Genomic DNA, 20,035 nt, shown 5'->3' with positions numbered 1-20,035 from the left:
GAGAAGCACGCAGCAGAATGCCCCTCCACAGGTCTGACCCTTTGGTACACTTAAAGGCAAGAGGCACAGGGTCTGAAGCCTGTCCAAAGACAACAGTGAGATGTTTGCACTCTCATTATCACTACTCCTGGTACTTTTCTAAGCTACACCATTCGTTAAGAGCCCTCAAGATGCCCTAGCAAACAACACTAACACACAACGATCCAGGTGCAAGCCATCCCACCCCACAAGACCTGTCAGTCCAAGAGACTTCATGTATCTTTAAGATTAAAATAAAGCTCAGTCAGCCTTCTAGATGAACTTTACATCACAACAGCAGAAAGTGTTCTTCATGATGAAGTAGAATCTCCCTAAATATACATTACCCTACCCCTTCCCTTCATTAACACTAATTTACTTAAACCCCAGGACCACCATTTGTTACATTGACTGCCCCACCAGAATCAAACCTAATGCTCTGTTAATGAAGGTACATTAACTGGTATCAGGTTAGAAATAATTTCAACATCACATGATTGACAAACATACCCGAAGAATTCTGTTAACTTTTATAACAGGAGCTTCATCATTTACGGCAGTAACTGTTACAAATACAGTTCGGGGCAAGCTTTGTTTCCACAATTCCGTGTTATTTACCATCACAGTAAAATTGTCCATCAGTTCCTCGCTGCCATCATGAACATAGTAAATTAATTCTTGCCCCACCTGAAAAATGTAACAACCGGAAAAATTAAAGAGGCTAAAAGAAAATGCCACAATGAAAGAAGAAAAATATTCAAGTCTTGTCATGCCTCTCTGTATTTATTGCCTCAACTTTTTATGACTTCTAAGACTTTATTCATGCTCATATCTGATCTGTACCTCTATATTTGTTGTTCTGTTCACAACAGCAAAATTTACAGCTCATCTGCCCATTCCTCTAGCCAGAATATCTTAATTTTGCCATTCTCAGCATTCCCCCTTCATCCTGAAGCACAATGTTTCCTGGAATCTATAAACTGAATACAGTTTTAGTAGATGGTGACTTACAGTTTTGTTGTTAGAGCTAAAAGACTGAAAAGTAGTTTATCATGCATATACTGCTTCTCTGTGAGCAAAGACATGACTGAAGAAAAATATTTTTTCTCCATTTTCCTCCTTGTTCAATCTACACATTATTTCCTCTGGTCTTTTCGAAATGTACTCACAGTCTGTCTGTTTTAGGTTTCCAGAACACCAACAACTCTGCCTAAGTGTGAGTGACCCCATCAGTCTACTGTGATTATAGCACACTAGTCTGTGTGAACACTGGTACACAAGGAAGTGATGTGGTTCACCACAACAAGGCACCCTCCCTCCCCACCCTAAATGACAAGGTAGCAACTGCACAAAGATCTTCAGTACAAGGCCAGAATAAAGCTCAGACTCATGCATCCCACCACTTCCTACCAAACCACCTCATAGCTTTTAGCAATACAAAGAATTAATCACGACTACAGCAAAGCAGATCTAAATGCATTACCTGTTTTCTGGTAAATGTGGTTAACTTTATTCCAGGAACATGAGAGTTTTCAATATACCCATGTTTTGGCTGCTCAATTAAAATAAATTCACAGCTGAGTCCTGCAAAGTGTCTACTAGAAATTTTAAGGTAGTCTTCCACCAGGGCTTTTGAGCCCCCTTCAATTACCGTGAAGTTCTGTACTTCTAGTGGAATCATTCTGGGGATGATGTCTACAGAGATCTCAATTCCACTCACTGTTTGGACACTATTGGTCACATCCAGAGAAAAACGGTCATCGAGTTGGTCAGAAACTGTCTGCACATACTGAACTTTTCCCTCATCAACATCTTGCTGTGTGAAGCTCAAAACCGGCCTTTGGTCAGCACTGAGATAATTTTCTTCTGAGGAAAACTTCCGAATGTATCCATGTGCTGGAAGCTGTCTTACTGTGAACACAATCTCAGATGAAGAACTGTTTTCATGAACAACCTTAAATTTAAAAACATACCCCAAAATTATTTAAACAGACATGGGAGAAATTCTATAACTCTCTTCTGAATTTTTCACTTTTAACCCTGAGCTTGTCTACCTAATTAATTGGCATTCTTATCTGGGTTACATAGTTCCTAATACAGGCTCCTTTAAGTAGACATGTGTTAAATAAACATGGCATGGCAGTGTTTTGTAACCCCAATTAAGTTTTTTAAATTTTGAATAGGAACAAACGGCAGAGTTAACTAGTGGCTAAGAACTGCAGACCCCTGCCTGCAAGAAGGATTTGGCCAGCACAGTGGTGTGCTGCCAGAGCCCTCTCGCGGCAGTTACTGCAAGGCTACACACAAACCATGGAGGGGGAAGCATTACCCAAAGAGAAACGACCACAGGTTTGTGAGTCTATGTTTTTAAACTTTTGCATGCAATCCCCAGACAGTGTTAACTGGGCTAGTTCCAAACTGAATGAAACAAAACCCTTTTTTCCTTGGCATTTCCCACCAGCTCAAGTAAGAACAATACACGAAGTACCAACAATTGTCACAACTAAAATAAATATACAAGTGCAGCGTGCCCAAATCTTAACTTTTTCAAGCACCAATATGTAACAGAGTCAAAGACTATGGGCAGCTTTTTCCTTTAATATAACCAGTTTTCCTTCTTAGAAATGGAACCTTGCTAGTGTCAGCCTCCAGAATTACGCATCCAGAATGCAGTCATGTTACTGCAAACCAAAAGGAGATAAAGAAGTCAGAGACTAAATACACTGCAACAGCTGAGAAAGTGGTGAAGAAAACTTGCTACGAGACTAGAGAAATGCACACTATTGGTCTATGCACTTTATTAACACACAGTTAACTTACTTGCAGTTTTCCTTTACTGATTTTCACTGGTTTTCCTTCTTCAACCAAAAGATTGTTTTTGTTCACAATCCTTGGTGGCAACTGGTGACTTTCCAGATATATGCGAACATGCACTCCAGCATCCAGATGGACATCTCTAGCATGGATTGTAAAGTTAAATGTGTCAATACGGTTGTTGCTGCCATCATGCCTGTAAGTCACATACCCCTTTATCAGATCAAGCTGAGTAAAAGAATCCACCAATAGATTATTTACATATATTCTTCCATATTTTGGGAAAGAGACAATCTCATATGTAAGCTCATGATCATTTCTTATGTCTTCATTTGTAACAGCACTTAGGTTAGCTGTTGTTACAGTTTCCTCTTTCCCTTTCTGAACCAGCAAGCCTGTATTATTTGCCAGCCTAACATAAGGATCAGTGGCGCTAACTTCCAGAAGTGAAGAGGTATAGTGCTTGCCGTCTGTCACAAAGAGCACAAAACGCCCAAAATCTGCACCACGGTGTATGAACAGGACTTGCTTCTGCTCCAGGTCCACTTGTTTGAATTGGTAGAGTCTGTGCAAAGTATCATTTGTTAACACCAAGTCCCCATTGGAGATGCCACGTCTAGTATATAGCAACTGTCCATCATCAAAATCAGAATCAGGATCATGATAGCAAAGATCTGCCAAAGTTAATAATCGCTGCCCATTTCTTACTACATTAAATATCTTATCAATTACACGTACTGGTTTCTCATCATTCTTCAGGTGGACAGAAATGTTGAATTTAATTTCTACTGAGAAAGGTTCTACTTCTGGATCAAAGTTTGCCCACTGTCCTGACTCTTCACTGGAAGCTCTTAAAAGAAATTCATCAAACGCTGTCTCAGAGTCATCGTGCACATACATAAGGCGGTTATCCGTTATATCTTTGCTAGTGAAAGTGGTGACATTGTCATTACTTTCAAATGAGCCTAAAAATTTACTGAGCTTTAATTTCCCATGCTTAGGAAACTGTGTAACTTTATATTGGAAAGTTCTATTATCCGGTGTTTGCACAAACAATTTTGTGCTTGTTATTAACTCTCCTTCACCTTCAGCAACAGTCAGGCCACTGTTGGTCAAAATAATGTTTCTGAAATCTGATTTGATATAGACGTCAAAGTCATATAAATTTGATTCCAGGTACTTTGTAGAAATGAGGAATCTAAATGAATCACAGTTGTCTTCATGGTATTTGCTGATCAATTCATATGCTACTTTTTCATCAGTAATATCTTTCTGGCTAAAGACTGAATCTTTTTTCAAAGGCTGGTCATTAAGCAGTATCTGTCCATTCTTTGGTAGGGACTGCAATTTAAAATTAAGCTCATCTTCAGGTATTTCTAGATCCACAATCACAGCAAAAAGATTATCTGAATTCAAGGTGGTTTTTTTTGATTTTTCAACTTCCAGAGGAGCATGTTTCAATAAACTGTACCTTAACCATTTCACTTTGATTGGGAACGTGTGCTCTTCACTGATTCTGTTCCCTATGTTGACTTTGAATTTAAATTGATCAGTTACGTTTTCCATCTGAATTTCTTTAAAAGTGCTACAGTATCTCACACGGCTGCGCTGAACAGAGCGTTGAGAAAAAGAGTTGACTTGTTTCCATTCCCCGCTGGAATGCTGTCTTTGGACTTCCCCAAACTGTGGTGGCTCTGTGATGTCATACCGTATCTCCAGCTCCTGGAGGTTGGCATTTGTTTCAACTGCGAGATGCCTAGGTGTGATCAGAGCTGTAACACCCTGGAGTAGCTTTACCCCTGAGTTGTTGACAACTCTGTAATCCAGAGGAACTGCCATGACACGTAACACAACAGTGTTGCTCACCTTCTCCCCATCACTCACCCTCAGAACAATCCTTGAGTTCTTGACACCTGTGTGGACAAAGAAAACATTGCCTTCTCTTAAATTCTCGTTAGAAAAAGTAGTAATAGGTTTTCCAGGATGCTTTGAATTTTCTAAAAATCCTGCATCTGCATTCAGATTTCCAAGCACTGAAAGACTAAGATCCATAGGATCTGTATCCCTATCTAGAACTTTTATCAGATCACTAGTCAAACGTTTTTTGGAGTTCTCTAAGAGAAGCAGCAAGTTTCCCTCAGGAAGTGTGATCTCAGGTGCATCATTTACTGGAGTGACAGTAATGCTGAACACATGATGCTCATTTCCTTGCAAATATGGAGGCACAATCTTCTCACTAGTGGTAGAAATGGAGAAATTAAAATAATCGTAAGTGTCCTCAGAGCCATCATGGACATAAAGAATCTTCCCTTGCCACAAATCATTCATAGTAAACATATTTACCTCCTGCGCTGGTTCAACGTCTAGCTTTAAGTCTCCATGAGAGGGTCGTTCCTTTATTTCAAATAGAATTTGTGATTGATGAATCCCTAATTTCTGAAAGTCTAAGTTGACTTTTATATGTTTAGATTCAAGTGAAGCTTGTCCACCCTCTAGCACAATCAAGTTACTTAGAACTAAAAGGGGACTTTTGTCTTCCTTGCCCAGAGAGACAGAGCTTTCAGGGGAAATGGCAAATGTTGGGGCGGCTTTCACAGTAGGGTTCTTTACAGCCATGTCTGAAGAAAGATTTTTATTAAAGGTACTTTCTGTTTCACATCCAGCTGAAATGTCCTTTGTTACCAGAACATTCTTCAGTGATTTCTTTTCTGAATTGGTTTTCAGGTCTCTTAAGCAACCTTTGAAGGATCCTCCTCTGGCATACTTTCCAGACACTGAGATTAGCTCTAACTTAATCAGCTCTAATCGTGTGCTGTCATCTACACCACCTACAAAAAGAGACCCCTTCAGAAGCGGCAGCTTACTGTGGGGAGGCAATGATTTTTTCACAGTTTCTTCATCCAATGTCAGCTGCAAATACTCTGCAGTAAATTTCAGTTTGATGTAGTGCCAATGACTATCATTGACTGACCTACGAGAGGAAAGCTGGGTTCTACTTTTATGTTTTCCAACACAGGCTTTAATTAATCCGTCTTCAATTTCCATTGCAATGAAATCTCCCGCTTGCCCAGGATGGTAAAGCAGCAAGCCACGTGCAGCTGAGGTTTGCAATGTAAACTCCAAGATTCCCTCGTCGTCAACATTCCATGATGGGAAAGAAACATAGGATCTGGAACTGAAGAAACTAATGGGTTCATCTTCATCTGCGAAGAATTCATCACTGCATCCCACTGAAACTTCATGGAGATTTTTAAAGCCAGGAGAAGGTCTCAGAGGCATCAGAATGTCCAGCTGATTGAACAACATGTCATCAATACACCCTCGGAAACCAGGTAGTGCTCCAACAAGGTAGGGAACTTCAAGTTTACTAGTACCACCTATGTAGATTCCATAATCTATATTTAATTCATAGAGAATTCCAGGCATTTTTGCACTCGTTCTATCATGTTTATCAGTTACTAATGTGACATTATCATGTTCATGATGTAGTTCAACCAGGTGCCAAGCTAAATCATTCAGCTGAGATCTTTGCTGAGAATGCAGTACTCGTTCCCCCATGCCAAAGTTAATTCTCAACTGCAAGAGAAGAGAATTTTACCTATCAAAATCCAAAGTGGTATTTTTCACAATCATATATTAAAATATAGTTAATACATTACTTTTCATATTAAGCACAAAATTTACAAATTATAATTGAAAAAATAAAATCCCACTAAAATTTTGTGTAGGCTTACTTGGCATCACAAGTATGACTTGAATAATTACAAAAGGGCGAATGGGCTCCTCAGCAGTCCAACTAGGACTCCTGAGAACCCAAGTGACAATGATCTTTCAAGAACTTACCCTGCAGAAAAACTATTATTTGGATCCAAACATTTTCTATGATGCTAACTAACACTATCAAATCAGAAATTCTGCCTTTCCTGAACATCATGCATTGAACACAATGATCCAATTTGATCTTAACACAACGATCTTGATTTCAGTGGAAATGAGGAAGACGCAGGAAACTACAGGCTGGTCAGTCTCATCTCAGAATCCTTAGATCCTCCTGAAAACTATGCTAAGGCACATGGAAAATAAGGAGGTCACTGGTGACATCCAGCATGGCTTCACTAAGGGCAAGTCAAGCCTGACAAATTCAATGGCCTTCTATGATGGGATTACAGCGCTGGTGGATGAGGGAAGAGCAACTGACAACATACTTGGACTTGTACAAAGCTTTTAACAGTGTCCTGCACAACATCCTTGTCTCTGAACTGGAGAGACGTGGATTTCCTGGGTGCACCACTCAGTGGATAAGGGTGGTGAATAATGTGGATGGTCGTACTCAAAGGGTTGTGGTCAACGGTTTGATGTCCAAGGGGAGATCAATGAGGAGTGGCATTGCTCAGGGATCAGTGCTGGGACCAGCACTGCTTAACACCTTTGTCAGCAACATGGCCAGTGGGACTGAGTGCACCCTCAGCAAGTTTGCTGACAACACCAAGCTGTGTGGTGCCATCGACACGCTGGAGGGAAGGGATGCCATCCACAGGGGCCTTGGCAGGCTGGAGAGGTGGGCCCATGCGAACCTCATGAAGTTCAAGAAGGCCAAGTGCAAGGTCCTGCACCTGAGACAGGGCAACCCCAAGAAAAATCACAGGCTGGGTGGAGAATGGATTGAGAGCTGTCCTGAGGAGAAGGGCTTGGAGGTGCTGGTGGACAAAAACCTCAACATGACCCAGCAACATGCGCTCACAGCCCAGAAAGCCAACCATGTCCTGGTCTGCATCAAAAGAAGTGTGGCCAGCAGGTCAAGGGAGCTGATTGTCCCCTCTATGCTGCCCTCTTGAGACCCTGCCTGGAGTACCATGTTCAGCTCTGGGGTCCTTCAGACAGTAATAAGGACATGGACCAGTTGAAGCAAGTCCAGAGGAAGGCCACAAAAACGATCAGAGAGCTGGGCACCTCTCCTATAAAGACAGGCTGAGACAGCTGGGGGTGTTCAGCCTGGAGAAGAGAAGGCTCCAGGGAGACCTTATAGCAGCCTTCCAGTACCCAACAGGGGCCTACAAGAAAGCTGGAGAGGGACTTTGTACAAGGGCATGGAGTGACAGGACAAGGGGGAATGGCTTTAAATTGAAAGAGGGCAGATTTACATTAGATATAAGGAAGAAATTGTTTACTGTGAGGGTGGTGAGACACTGGCACAGGCTGCCCAGAGCAGCTGTGGAAGCCCCACCCTGGCAGTGTTCAAGGCCAGGCTGGATGGGGCTTGGAGCAACCTGGTCTAGCGGAAGGTGTCCCTGCCCATGGCCGGGAGGTTGGAACTAGATGATCTTTAAGGTCCCTTCCAACCCAAACCACTCTATGATTCTATGATCTAGAGATCTCAAAGGCTCTTAAAGGCCACTTTTAATAACTATGAGAGTAAGAAATAAATACAATATTTTGAAATTATCAATTATGTGATTTTTCAATTTTTTTAAAACAAACTTTGAGAATTGTTATAGATAACAGCTTAAAGAAAAATACTAAACAATACAGGCTACACATATGGTTTTAGCTATAGTCATAAACCACACCTGAACATTTCCTGCACGTAGCTCCATTAAACAATAATCCTTCTTCCCAGCTGCAAGAAAAAGCAGTCCATGTGCCTTGCTTGTTCGAAACCGCAACTGTAAGGATGTCTGAGAGGATGCTTCTGTCATGCTCAACTCCACAAAGCTATCACCATAAAATGATACTGAAAGAAAGGAAAATAAACAGGAGATTTAGTCACACAAAAAAAATCTCTTTTTCTTATCTACAGCCAAATAAATAAAAAACCCTTACATTAACTCTCCATATACTTAATTATGTATGAATGAAAATAGATCTCAGATACCAAATTCACCAGTCCAAGCAACTGGATAAAAGCACAATGGCCATGCTCGTATGGACAAGCCATGAATATAGCCCAGTATCCTACCTCCAACAGTGATGACAGAGAATCAGAAGAACAATGCAATCATATTTAATACTTCCCTTCAAAAATTCTTCCAATTATTTGTTTCAGGTGTTTTCCTGAGCTTGTCATAGTTGGTGTATTTTGCAGCTGCCAAAGGATTTACCTCTGAAGTACTCCTCTAGTTTCTCTTTGGAAAGAAACATCTTCATCTACAACATGCTTTTACATCTCCATCACAGACATCCTCTGTCATCTCTAATGAGAAGACCCACAGGTCTCCTGCTATCTGTGATTTTTTTCCTATATTCATCCATCTCTTTTCCAGGCTGAAGTGCCCTCTTGTTTCCTGTATGCAACCTCCAACTAACCCTGCTGCCCTGTTGGCCAGTCACTCAGTTTGGTACACACCTCCTTCACTCCCTTCTCCCCTCTGCCTTGAAGAACAGTTAGACTAGCAAACTTTCTCATTTGACTACTCACTGCCTTTAATATCCCCATTATTACTACACTGAACAGCCCAGATCCCAAGACCAAATCTTCAAAAACTCCTACCAGAAAAAAAAAAAATCATTTACCCCCTTCTCCTATCTTTTAATCCATTACTTAATATACAATGACCTGCACTCCTATCCAATGGCTGCTCAAAAGCCTTTGATGACGAATTTTACCAAAAGCCTTTTTGGGAATCTAAATCATAGCCACCTTACCCACCCCCATCAAGAAAACACCAAGAGGTTTGTACAGCAGAACTTATCTTTAAATAAATCTATAAATTTGAATGGTATGGATGTCAGGTTTACAGTCCCCTGCTCATTCTCGTTTTACACCGGCATAAAATTTGCTGCCCTCCAGGATTCCATGCACCCAGGAATTTTACAGCATGACATTAGTTATTACCCTTAGCAAGTAAGCAATTTCATCCCTGAGGTTTTTTTAGGTCAACCCCTCTCATTCCCCCCAGAAAAAAGGAATTTCAGTTTGGGAATCTTCCCAATTAGCAGTGAACACCATTTCATTTAGCTTCTCTGCAGCAGTCATGCCCTTTCTGAGTGCTGCTTTTATACTGATAACTTAATCAACTGGCTGCACAGACCCTCTGCAGGGTTTTTGTTCTTGATGTATTTAAGAAGGATTTAGTAAAAGCTTTGATTCCTTCAGCTAGCTGATCTTTGACCTGGTTTTTTTTTTTTTTCAGCCCTGTCTATTTCCACATTACATCTGCCAGGGTTTCTGATCTTTCAGTTTTTCTGGACACAACTCTTTAAGGATGCCACCAGTTAAGTACTTATTTTGCAGATTTTAGCTTCATTCTGAGACAACTTTCTTATTTCAACACAGTTTTTAAAATTAAGCATAACCGCAGAGGACTTCCGAGGTTTAATTGTTCCAGTGTCTACATCAGCTGTCCCTCTGCTGAATCTAACACACTCTGATGACTCTTACAAAGTGTGGTTTTAACTCAGACTCTTAAACTGGATTCTGCACATTACAGAGTACCAAATCAAAGGTCTCATTAACTAGCTGTTTCATGAAACAATCATTAATAGTATCTAAAAATTTGATGTAGTATACATAAAAATTCTTTCCCAGGAATAAGATTTCAGCAAACCCCACAGCCAAAAGCTATCTAATAGTGTGTTATATAAAGTCCCCAGAGAAACATAGGGAAGACTTTAGATTACTGAAGTACACATATTTCTTGCAAAGGAAGGGTCACCACTGCACATAGAAAAACTAGTTCCAAGTTGAACAAAAAGGAGTTCTTCCCCACCAATTTACTTCTAGCATAAAATAAGTTTCATCAAGTAGCTCTAAAATACCTTACAGTTCTTCCATTAAAATCTATACAGTAAGAGAACCAATGCCACTTGTTGTATATAGAAATTTTATTACTGTGGGGTTAATAAAGTCCTGCCTTTTAAAGCAAGTATTGGAATAACAGAACTAGAGACAAACGCCCAGTCTCAGTGAGGATGGATTTTTACTAATAGGCCAGAACACAGGTTAAATGTTTTTAATTTTTATGTTACAGTAAATTCATATTATGGCAGTGGATAGGACTGTTACTGTTCTATCTACCATACAGATGGACTACAGGAGATTGTCCCTACCCTATAGAGCTTTGGACCCAATAACACAGGTAAGGGAGAGGAGTCTCCTGACCTCCATCTCAGCAAATGAGGCACAGAGATGCCAGGAAGCATAACCTAACTGTCTGAAATAACCTGTCTTCATCAAAAGATTACTTCATTTCCTTCAGTCACTGTAGTAACATCAGAACTTCAGTACGTTATAGGTACAAGAAGGTTTCACCTCAAGAAGACAGACCCTTCTCCTCACCCTACTGAGACTTCAAGAAACAGTTACATTCATTTTGCTACGTTACATCCTAGCACCCCTACGGAACTGACAAGTAAGAGACTTCATTATAACTTTGAAACTTGAAAACCACTTTTAAAGATACCATATTTTCATTAGACTCAAATATGTGGGGAAAAAACACTGGATTTTTGGGGAAGCAACTGAGCAGAAAGATAAATTTATCCATGGATTGTTAAGAGCAACTTAGAATAACTAGAAACACAGTTGCAGAGTCAATATTTTGCAGTGTGCCACTGGGAAACAGTTTGGTGTTTATACTATACATGAATTTCCTGAAAAAGAAAAAAGAAACTTGACTTAAAGCTTCTGCCTTCCACACAACACTTCAGCGTCAGAATCCATCACTGAAGGTGCAGCAGGAAGATCAACATCAGCCTAGGCACTGACCCAGCACTAAATAAGATCTTGTGCCAAGACCACCTACAGTACTTTGGTGTGATTTCTGCTTCAGTACCCAGCAAACCAAGCAGCATGTTATTATAGTATAGGAATCAAGTTCCTCTAGAACAGACTCTTTGAGAATTATTTCTGACTGAAACTGTATTATGAAGTGACCTCAAAATGAATCTGGTGCCACAGCTTTTGAAAAGGGGACATTTTACCATAGACCATCTGATGTTAATTACACCATTATGGAACGTATGTGGAGCTCAACCAACAGTACCCGTCTTGAAGCTCCCTTGCTACTGGAACAGGTGAATTCAGCCTATCATACAGGGAACGGTTCCTTTGGAGTGCCTGGGCAGATAACCTATTCCATAACAGCTCTGTGTCTCAAAGGGAAAAGATGGGTAGAAGCAGCTGAGAAGAGTCAGCTATAACATCCTTTCATGGACATGGATACATACACACAAAGGCTCAAAGAAATAGAGGCATAAGCACTTGGGATGCTGATTTAAAGATCCATTCAACCTGAGTTACTGGTTAATTTGTGATCCTCATCTCTCTTAGCCCTTAGAGCCAACCCTCAACTCTGACTAGAAATACCACACTGCGGTTATAAATCCCTTCCATTATTTCCATCATAACAGACAGCATTTCTATGGGAAGTGTAAGTTCTGAAAGATTTGTTTCAAGTAATTTTACTGAAGATTGCTAATCAGATCTGTCCACAACATCCCTCTTAGAAGTAACTACAATAAACCAGGCCAGGCACAGCAAAAGCCTTCATAATCACAGAGCAAAAAGTTCTTCACTTGTCATCTAGTGGTGGCATTAGGCTTCCATTTTATCCTTTTGTTCAGCTTTCATTCGCTAGCATTAAAAAGCTCATCAAATTCAACCAACACACTCAAAATAATTTTTCTACTGACTTCTGTACTCACCAAAGTGCAAAGCGATAAAAACCTTGTCTCTTCTCTGTTGCCAAAACTAACAACCCCAGAAATCTACCTACAAGAAACCAACCTCAGACTCACCACAGTTATCATGAGCTACGCACATTCATCCGAAAACAAAACACTAAACAGCTAACTGAAATAATTATTTTTTTTTCCTTTTTCACATTTTTTCTGTCAGTATTTCTCACTTCAGACTCAATTATGAATCTTCTCAGCAATGCACAGGGATCATAAGTAAGAACAGTGACCCCAGGATCACAATTCCATACTCATTTCATAACTGGAAGCAATTCAATGCAGACTTCAAGTCTGCTCAACTTCTTTTGGTCTCCACTGTGGACAGGAAACAGCCAAAGGTCCCCATATATCAATCCTTCCCTTATTTGGATCCTTTCTACACCTTTTTTTCCAAAGGAAGTAATATGGAAAGGCTTTCCCTACTGTACCTGAATCAGTAACCCAGAAAGATTTTCATACTTACGTAATCCATACAGGTTTTTACATTCAAGCCAGGTGAAAAAAAGAAAGAGAGAGATTTTAGCAGGTCACTTCCCTGCCCCTAATATCCACCCTTTTATATGAAAAAATGGAAATATTAATCTGATCTTCAAACAAAAAAGAAAAATTACATAGTTCCCATGTAAGAGAGTATTTGGACAATGGTTTCATCTTCAAAATGTTCAGAATGTACCGGTGTCTGGGCCCTTTAAAGATAATGCTTTGGCCAGAAGCCTATAGCGTAAGGAAAAACAACGCAGATAACACTTAAAAGTGTATTTGGACATCCTGAATTCTTCTGATGTAGACAAAAGCATTTTTTTACTATTAATACATAAAATATTGGCCTTCTGGTTTCAATACTACAATAAATGTCATAATTAGGCCACAAATTTACTGCTGCTCAGACAAACTGTTCCCATGTAGTGTGCTAATTTGCTGCGAAAACAATAATATATGACTTGTTTTACAGGACAGGGAGGGTAGAGGCAGGGGAGTCATGCAATCTATTACACTACTTAGTCATTAAAGGTAAAATCACAAAAGTAAAGGATGACGTCTAACATAGCCCATGTATGCAGGTCAGGATCCTCTTCAAACTCCAGAACTGCCATGCCAGGAGAGGTTTTTTTGCTTTTTTGCTGTTCAATGGAAAGACGATGACTGTAGTCATGTAGTGGCTTCACTAATAATCCGTACCAGTGAGGTCTACAGGCTGGCTGTATAAAAATGAATTAAAAAGAAGGGGGGGCGGGGATCACATTCACCAGTTTTGAACCTGTTATCTCACCATCTACTGCTGTCCTACGGTGTATTGGCATCTAAGAGCCCCAAACACCAAGAAGGGCCTGATCGGCTAAAGGTTGAAGCACACCCCTCCCAAGGTACTCCATTCATACAATGTCCCTTCAAGAAAATAAAGGTACTTATCTTTCTATGTGAAAAATGCAAAGTCAAATTAAAGGTTAATTCATCCATCTTAACAGCATACTCAAAGTGCAACAAGTGCATAAACCATCAGGTGTGACTGGTGAGGTCCTGGCTGCATCACCTCTAGTGTATCTAGAAGCAACATCTGTTTCAGGTATCTGAATTAATAAGCTTCCCATAGTTCAGCTGAGATATGCACCCTAAAGATTTTGTCCCCTGCAGCTCTTTCGCAAAAGTATAACAGGAACAGAAATCAGCTGGCACAGGTAGCTCAGATTAATATTAATCTGCCAAACAGTGGTTTTCTGTCTGTTGAAAAATTCAGGTATTTTTTTGACTCTGCTATTTTAGATGTTCAAGTAGAAGCCCTGGCTAAAAGTGCAGTCCGCTTCTCCTTGTGGTTAGTGAAAAAGGTGTGACATCTCCTTTAGGAGAGCAGAGCTTTTTCACACTAATATTAGACTGTAGGCACATTCTCTGAGAGCTCACTTCAAGGCTGTAGAGAAACCGAAGTAGTATAACTTTGTCTTTCCTCTCAACCTTTGTCCCTCCCTTCTCAAAACAGCACAGCAGTTTTTCATACTGATACATTTCTTTTATGCTACCACCACTTTTAGGGTGCTCCAGTGAGAGGTGGAAGGGTTGTGCAATCTAGAGGTGAAGGCAGGTTTCCATATAGTAAAAATACCTTCAGGCTATATGAAAGTACAGCTTGAAGCCTCATTAAGAGTCCTCATGCACTAAATGCTAGGCAAACAATGAGAGATACCCTGAATCCTAAATAGCACCTGTTGTAACTAAGATAAAATAAGCAGGTTCCAATGGATGAAGATGCAGGTCCTAACTGTTCCCCTTAACCACAGGAAAAACAAGTACACAACCTCCAACATAAATATAATAGGAAGGGTCTCCCTTGGTATAGAATTTGAGTGATGGAAACAAGTGTTCAGAGCCTGTTAATACCAAATATAAATAAGCTGTTGTGATATTAATAACTTTGATAAGCCTTGTTTACTCTGATTGTACAGCACAACTGGAGACAGACTAAAAAGAGAGAGAACCTTAGTGAAAGAGTACCAAATTCCAGGTACCAAATGTAACAAGCTTTTATCAGTACTCCGCCAGAAAAAAAGAATACATTTACAATTACCGCATGGACTCACATTCTGCACTACAAACACGCTTAGAGCTGTCCCACAGAAACAGACCATTTCTCTAGCTCCTTCCAGCTAACAGAGCTTTGCACCCAGATCCAAGACTTCAATCACTGCACCACCAAAAGAGCTGTCAGTCCTCTGCAAAGTGAATTCCCTAGTTACACAAATACTGACTCTGCTCCTACAAAAGTTTGTAGTTTTAGCATGTTTCAGTTCTGTACTGAGGAACTTTGCTGGAACCATTTATCAGAACAAATGAGCTGAAGTGATTCACATGCTGCAAGCGTTTGTTCCAACAGTTTGTGATTTGCACATTTATTTCCCTATCCAGTTGTATTTCCTTCTTTCACCTTGAATCTGCCAGTAATGTTTCAAATCATTGTAATTATAGCAGAATCCTAAATTTAGAGTAAATAGAAATATTTTGGAGAAACAGATACTGGGTTCTAGCACTTGAATACAATTACTTTAAGAGGGAATAATTTATACTAAAGCTTCTAAAAAAAAGCCTTATCCAAGTGGTATGAAAAAGATGCTATGAAGATAGGATAAAAAGAATTCATCATATGAAGCTGTCCTAACGGAAAAATAATTCTTTCAGGCAAAATACCTTACATGGGAACATTTTGTTGGAACTTTGGAAAGGTCTGTGTATACTTCATAGCACATCTGTGATAAAAATCACTGTCTTTTAAAATATAATGCAAATAGTAAAATAAATTGCCATGGGTTTCATGGAGTCATCTGGAACTGCATATTCTAGAAATCAAGATGATCAGTTCTGGCAATTCAAAGCTCAAACTAGCAGTCAGAAAATAAAATTTCACAGCAATTACTTTCCTAAAAGTAATTTCATATTTGCTTTTTTGTTTCTGAACAGCAGTGAAGAATCACATTGCTAGCTCATTTTTCCCAAGTTTCTCATTGAAACCTCACCTCCTGTTAGAAAATCTTACAGTCTGGGTGACTGTCCGTTAAGACTAGTTAGTACTTCAAAGTCCATTAAGTCTAGAACTTCATGAGCATGACGAAATGAAGACTACCCTCACACAGTGGATCTCAATGCCTCTCACTGTTGTAGGGGGAGGAAAAAGTGAACGTCCTTTCAGTCTGACTCAGCAGCAATTAATATTGTCACCTGGGGGAAATAAACCTACAGAAAATATATCCTCATAAACAAAAATGCACTCACAGCTTCTTAATTTTCTCTTACAGCTAGATGGAATCGTATTTTGAATGTTCCTTTTTTAACTCAGTACTTACTGCATCACAGATATGATCAGATTCAATTGGTGAGGCTGAAAAGCACTACCGGTTACCACAAACTACCTTAGGTAATACGGTTTGCTTACAGATCTTACACTCTCCAAAACACAGTGCTGATACCTCACAAAACAGGACTTTGATTAATGAAGCTTTGCTACAAGGACAAAAGGTGGAAATAATGTAGCGAAATGACAGACAGAAAATAAAGAACCAAAATAACCCACTTCATGACGAAAAAACTACTTTCATCTTCGTTCTCTATCTAAAGCCAGTAGCAGATGATGTTAACAGCACATAAGGGGCACAGGAAAAGATGGAAGTCGAAAAGGGAGCTGCCAGACTCACTAGCCCCTTAAGGGTAATGTAACCATTATTCAAAAGTGAATTCTCAGGGCTGATTCACACTTTCTCAGTGTAGGACCTACAGTGAGATTTTGTGGATAAATCAAACACTATGAGTTTGTATGCCTCTTACACTCACCTAAAATGTACACAGTAAGGAACATCCTTGTGTTGCATCTACAAACACTTCACATACCAGTCAAGATGATGTTTAAAGGTCCCTTCCACCCAAAACTGTCTATGATTTTGTGATTTCCAGATAAAAGATAAGTCTTGTAGTCAAGTGAACAGAGCTGACATGAAGTTCTGGTTCTACCATAGAATCACACTCAGGAAAACCACTTAACAACTAATTTCAATTCATTGCCTATAAGAAGCTGTTAGTTTGGGGGGGGGGGGGGGGAGGCGGGTGTCCCCTTCCAGCCTTCAACTGATTTGCTATTTCACTCTTAAGACTTTTTGGGAGCACGGCCTCTCTGTCTCTGGGTACAGCCATAGTTATAGCAGGAGCTGGAGTAAGATGGGAGAGCTGGAATTAACAAGCTCACCTGGTAGACACCAGCTCAGCCTGAGCATTCTGCATGGACGCGCCTAGGTTAGAACACGCAAGAGCAGGTTGCACTGCAGATACCCCTACCTTGCAGTTTGCAAATGTACCCACTGGCTCTGGCTTTGCCTTGCACTGCATGCCATGCTGGGGATGAAGGATGCTACTGCAATGGCGAGGCATAAAGTAGTATGTCAGCTTCACAATTTCAAAATCAACAACAAAACCCTTTGTCATAACATTTAAGACAATGCTACTATTACCAGAAAAATTCCAGTGACAATCAGATCTCCCTGTCGTCATTGACAGCCCTGACACATCTCTATAAGCAATAAAAAAATCCACCTGTACACAGACTTTTTTGTTCACAAAACCAGTGAGAACATCACTTAGAGCACCACACATTGAAATTATCTCACAAAAAGACAAGAGAAGCAGACCTCACTTGTAATATCTAAAATTAATTCTGCAAGAAAAACTACCAATTCAGCCTTCATTAACCTCTGAAGAACTGAAAATTATTTTTTAAAGTTACAATGAAATATTAGGAGTTAATTTCTAACTAGTCTTCTCATCTAGTGAAAACAGCCACCATACAATCATAGAAACTGACAAGACACTTGACATCTCTAATGAAAGGGAGTTACAGCAACTGGTTCATGTCACATGGGATTGCAAAGAGTAAGAAAAAGAATTTCTGCTGGTCCGTTATTTTAAAAAGGTGTTTAAATAATAAACTTGATTACCAGTATTTGATGCTGTAATTATAATTTACCTGAAGATACATCACAAGAAGAAGCAAAAGACATTTCCAGCTGAAGCTTTGGCTGTCCTAATGGTTGTGGTGACCACCCAAGACCTACACCTTAGCGTGCATCACCCCCAGTGAGAGCTGCAGGCCCCTGGTATGTCTGGATAGCCAGATATAAGACTGCTAAATTTGGATGCCAAAAAACATATCTGCAGTTGCTGGCTGACACCTAACATCAGGGTGGCTAGCTCACACCCACACCAAAGCAAGGGAAGGAATCAGGGAATATTCTTGCACGTGCCTTAGCACTTTCCTTGTGACATACCACAGTTACGACTGTGAAAAGAAAAAAAGGGTTTTCACCCACGTTGCTTGGGTTTTGTTTGTTTATTATAAAGTGTAGCTACGTCAAGCCCCAGCATCTCCACGGCAGGCGGGGGAAACGGGCATCCACACAGGCTCAAACGCAACTGGCAGGCTCGGCCACCACTTCGCAGGGAGGGGACACCCACGCCGCCACCGGGACGCCTGCTGTCCCAGCCCCTTGCCGGGCCGCTTCCAGCGGCCCCCGCCGAGAGCGGCGAGGCTCAGCCCCCCGCGCAGCCCGCCCCCGTCCGGCTCCGCGGCTCCCGCCACACGGCCGGGGGCTGCGGCCGCTGCTGGGCCTCACCCGCCGGGGCCGCCGGCCCCAGGACCGGGCCCACGGTGCTGCCCGCCGGGCCTCCCTCCGCCGGGCCGGGGCAGCGGGGCACCCCCCGGGCGGGCCGCTCCCGTTCGCGGCGCCACCGGTGCACAGCCCGCGGCGGGAGGCCCTGCCCGGTCCGGCCCCGGGGCGCCTCCCCGCACCGCGCCGGGGGCTGCCGGTCCGCCAGTTCCTGGCCACCCCTCCCCCCGCCCGGCGCAGGTGCCTTCCGGTGCCCGGCCCGCCGGTCAGCGGCGCCCCCCGCCATGGCGGCGCCCCGCGGGCAGCCCTACCTGTGAGGGCCGGCCGGCTGGCGGCCAGCAGCAGCGCCGGCAGCAGCAAGGCGGCGGGGACGCCGGCCCCCCGCCCACCCGCCATGCCGCTGCGGCGGCGGGGCCGGAGCCACGGCCCGACCGGGCACGCACCGCCGGCCCTGAGGAGCGGCGGGAGAGCGTCACCGCCCGGCCCGCTGGCGGCCCGGCGCTCCCTGCCCGCCGCCCGGAGACGGCCTCTTCCCTCCCCGTCACAGCGCAGCTGCTCCCGCGGCCCGCCCCCCGCGCCAGGAGCACCGGCCCGGGACGCGGGACGGGGCTGGGCGCCTTCCCCAGGCACAGGGGCCGCTGCGGGAGCCGCCGCCCAGCCCTGCCCGGCGGGTTCCCGCGGCAGCGCGCAAGGCGCGGGGGCCCGCGGGGCGCCACCTCGCACAGCGGCGGGCACGTCCGCCATGAGCCGTGCGGGGCGGCCGGGCCAGGCCGCTCGGGGTTTGGTTGCTCACATTTTGCAGACCTCTGAGGAGGGAGGGTCTCGGGCGCCCCTCGGCCGCTTGCCCTGGGAGCAGGCCCGGCTCCCCTCTCGGCTGTTGTTTCCACAGGGGAGCTGCCCAGGTGTCGCCTACAGCTGTTGTCAGTCATTCGCCCGCTGTGCCACCTCTGGGCGGCCTGAATGTCGGCTGGAGGGGGCTGCTCCGAGGTACCCCGAAAGCCTTCCTGCCCCTTTCGCGGCTGGAGCAGCTCCAGCCCTCGTAATCTTTGCATAGTGTGTGTAAGGAAATACATCATACTTCTCTATGGAAGAAATGTGTAGCAGGTAGACAAAGCATCAGGAGCAAAATCTCAGAGAATTATAACCAGTACAGGGACCTAAATTAGACAAGGCTCTGCATTTCACACCTCACTGTTGGTGTCCTGTGGTCAGAAGCACCAAGTCTGACTTCAGAAAATGTTTTAAAGAGCACACTTGAACCATTTGTGTATAACCCACTTTCTGTACTTAGTTCAAATATGCAGACATGCCTCCAGTCACATACATCATCCGTGCCAGGAACAGCCTTGCAGGCATAAAATTTTCTCTGATGTTATCAGCTGGCAGGGTGC

The 20,035-nt window shown here is 42.6% G+C and overlaps 1 protein-coding gene across 1 annotated transcript in view; it reads right to left on the bottom strand.

Moving 5' to 3' along the window:
- Positions 1 to 19,154, bottom strand: part of LOC130142902 (chondroitin sulfate proteoglycan 4-like) — a 44,427-nt gene extending 25,273 nt beyond the window's left edge. Inside the window, exons 1-5 of the mRNA XM_056325372.1 lie at positions 18,956 to 19,154; positions 8,400 to 8,563; positions 2,839 to 6,408; positions 1,502 to 1,972; positions 529 to 705 (exon numbers count right to left, since the gene is read on the bottom strand). Coding sequence (XP_056181347.1) covers positions 529 to 705; positions 1,502 to 1,972; positions 2,839 to 6,408; positions 8,400 to 8,563; positions 18,956 to 19,040 — 4,467 coding nt within the window. The 5' untranslated portion in view covers positions 19,041 to 19,154. The remainder of the gene's footprint in view (positions 1 to 528; positions 706 to 1,501; positions 1,973 to 2,838; positions 6,409 to 8,399; positions 8,564 to 18,955) is intronic.
- Positions 19,155 to 20,035: the final 881 nt, after the last annotated feature.

This window comes from Falco biarmicus, chromosome Z, assembly GCF_023638135.1.
Source record: "Falco biarmicus isolate bFalBia1 chromosome Z, bFalBia1.pri, whole genome shotgun sequence".
Taxonomy (NCBI): Eukaryota; Metazoa; Chordata; class Aves; order Falconiformes; family Falconidae; genus Falco; species Falco biarmicus.
Note: the sequence above shows the minus strand (reverse complement) of the source record. Positions and strands in the feature narration are given on the sequence as shown.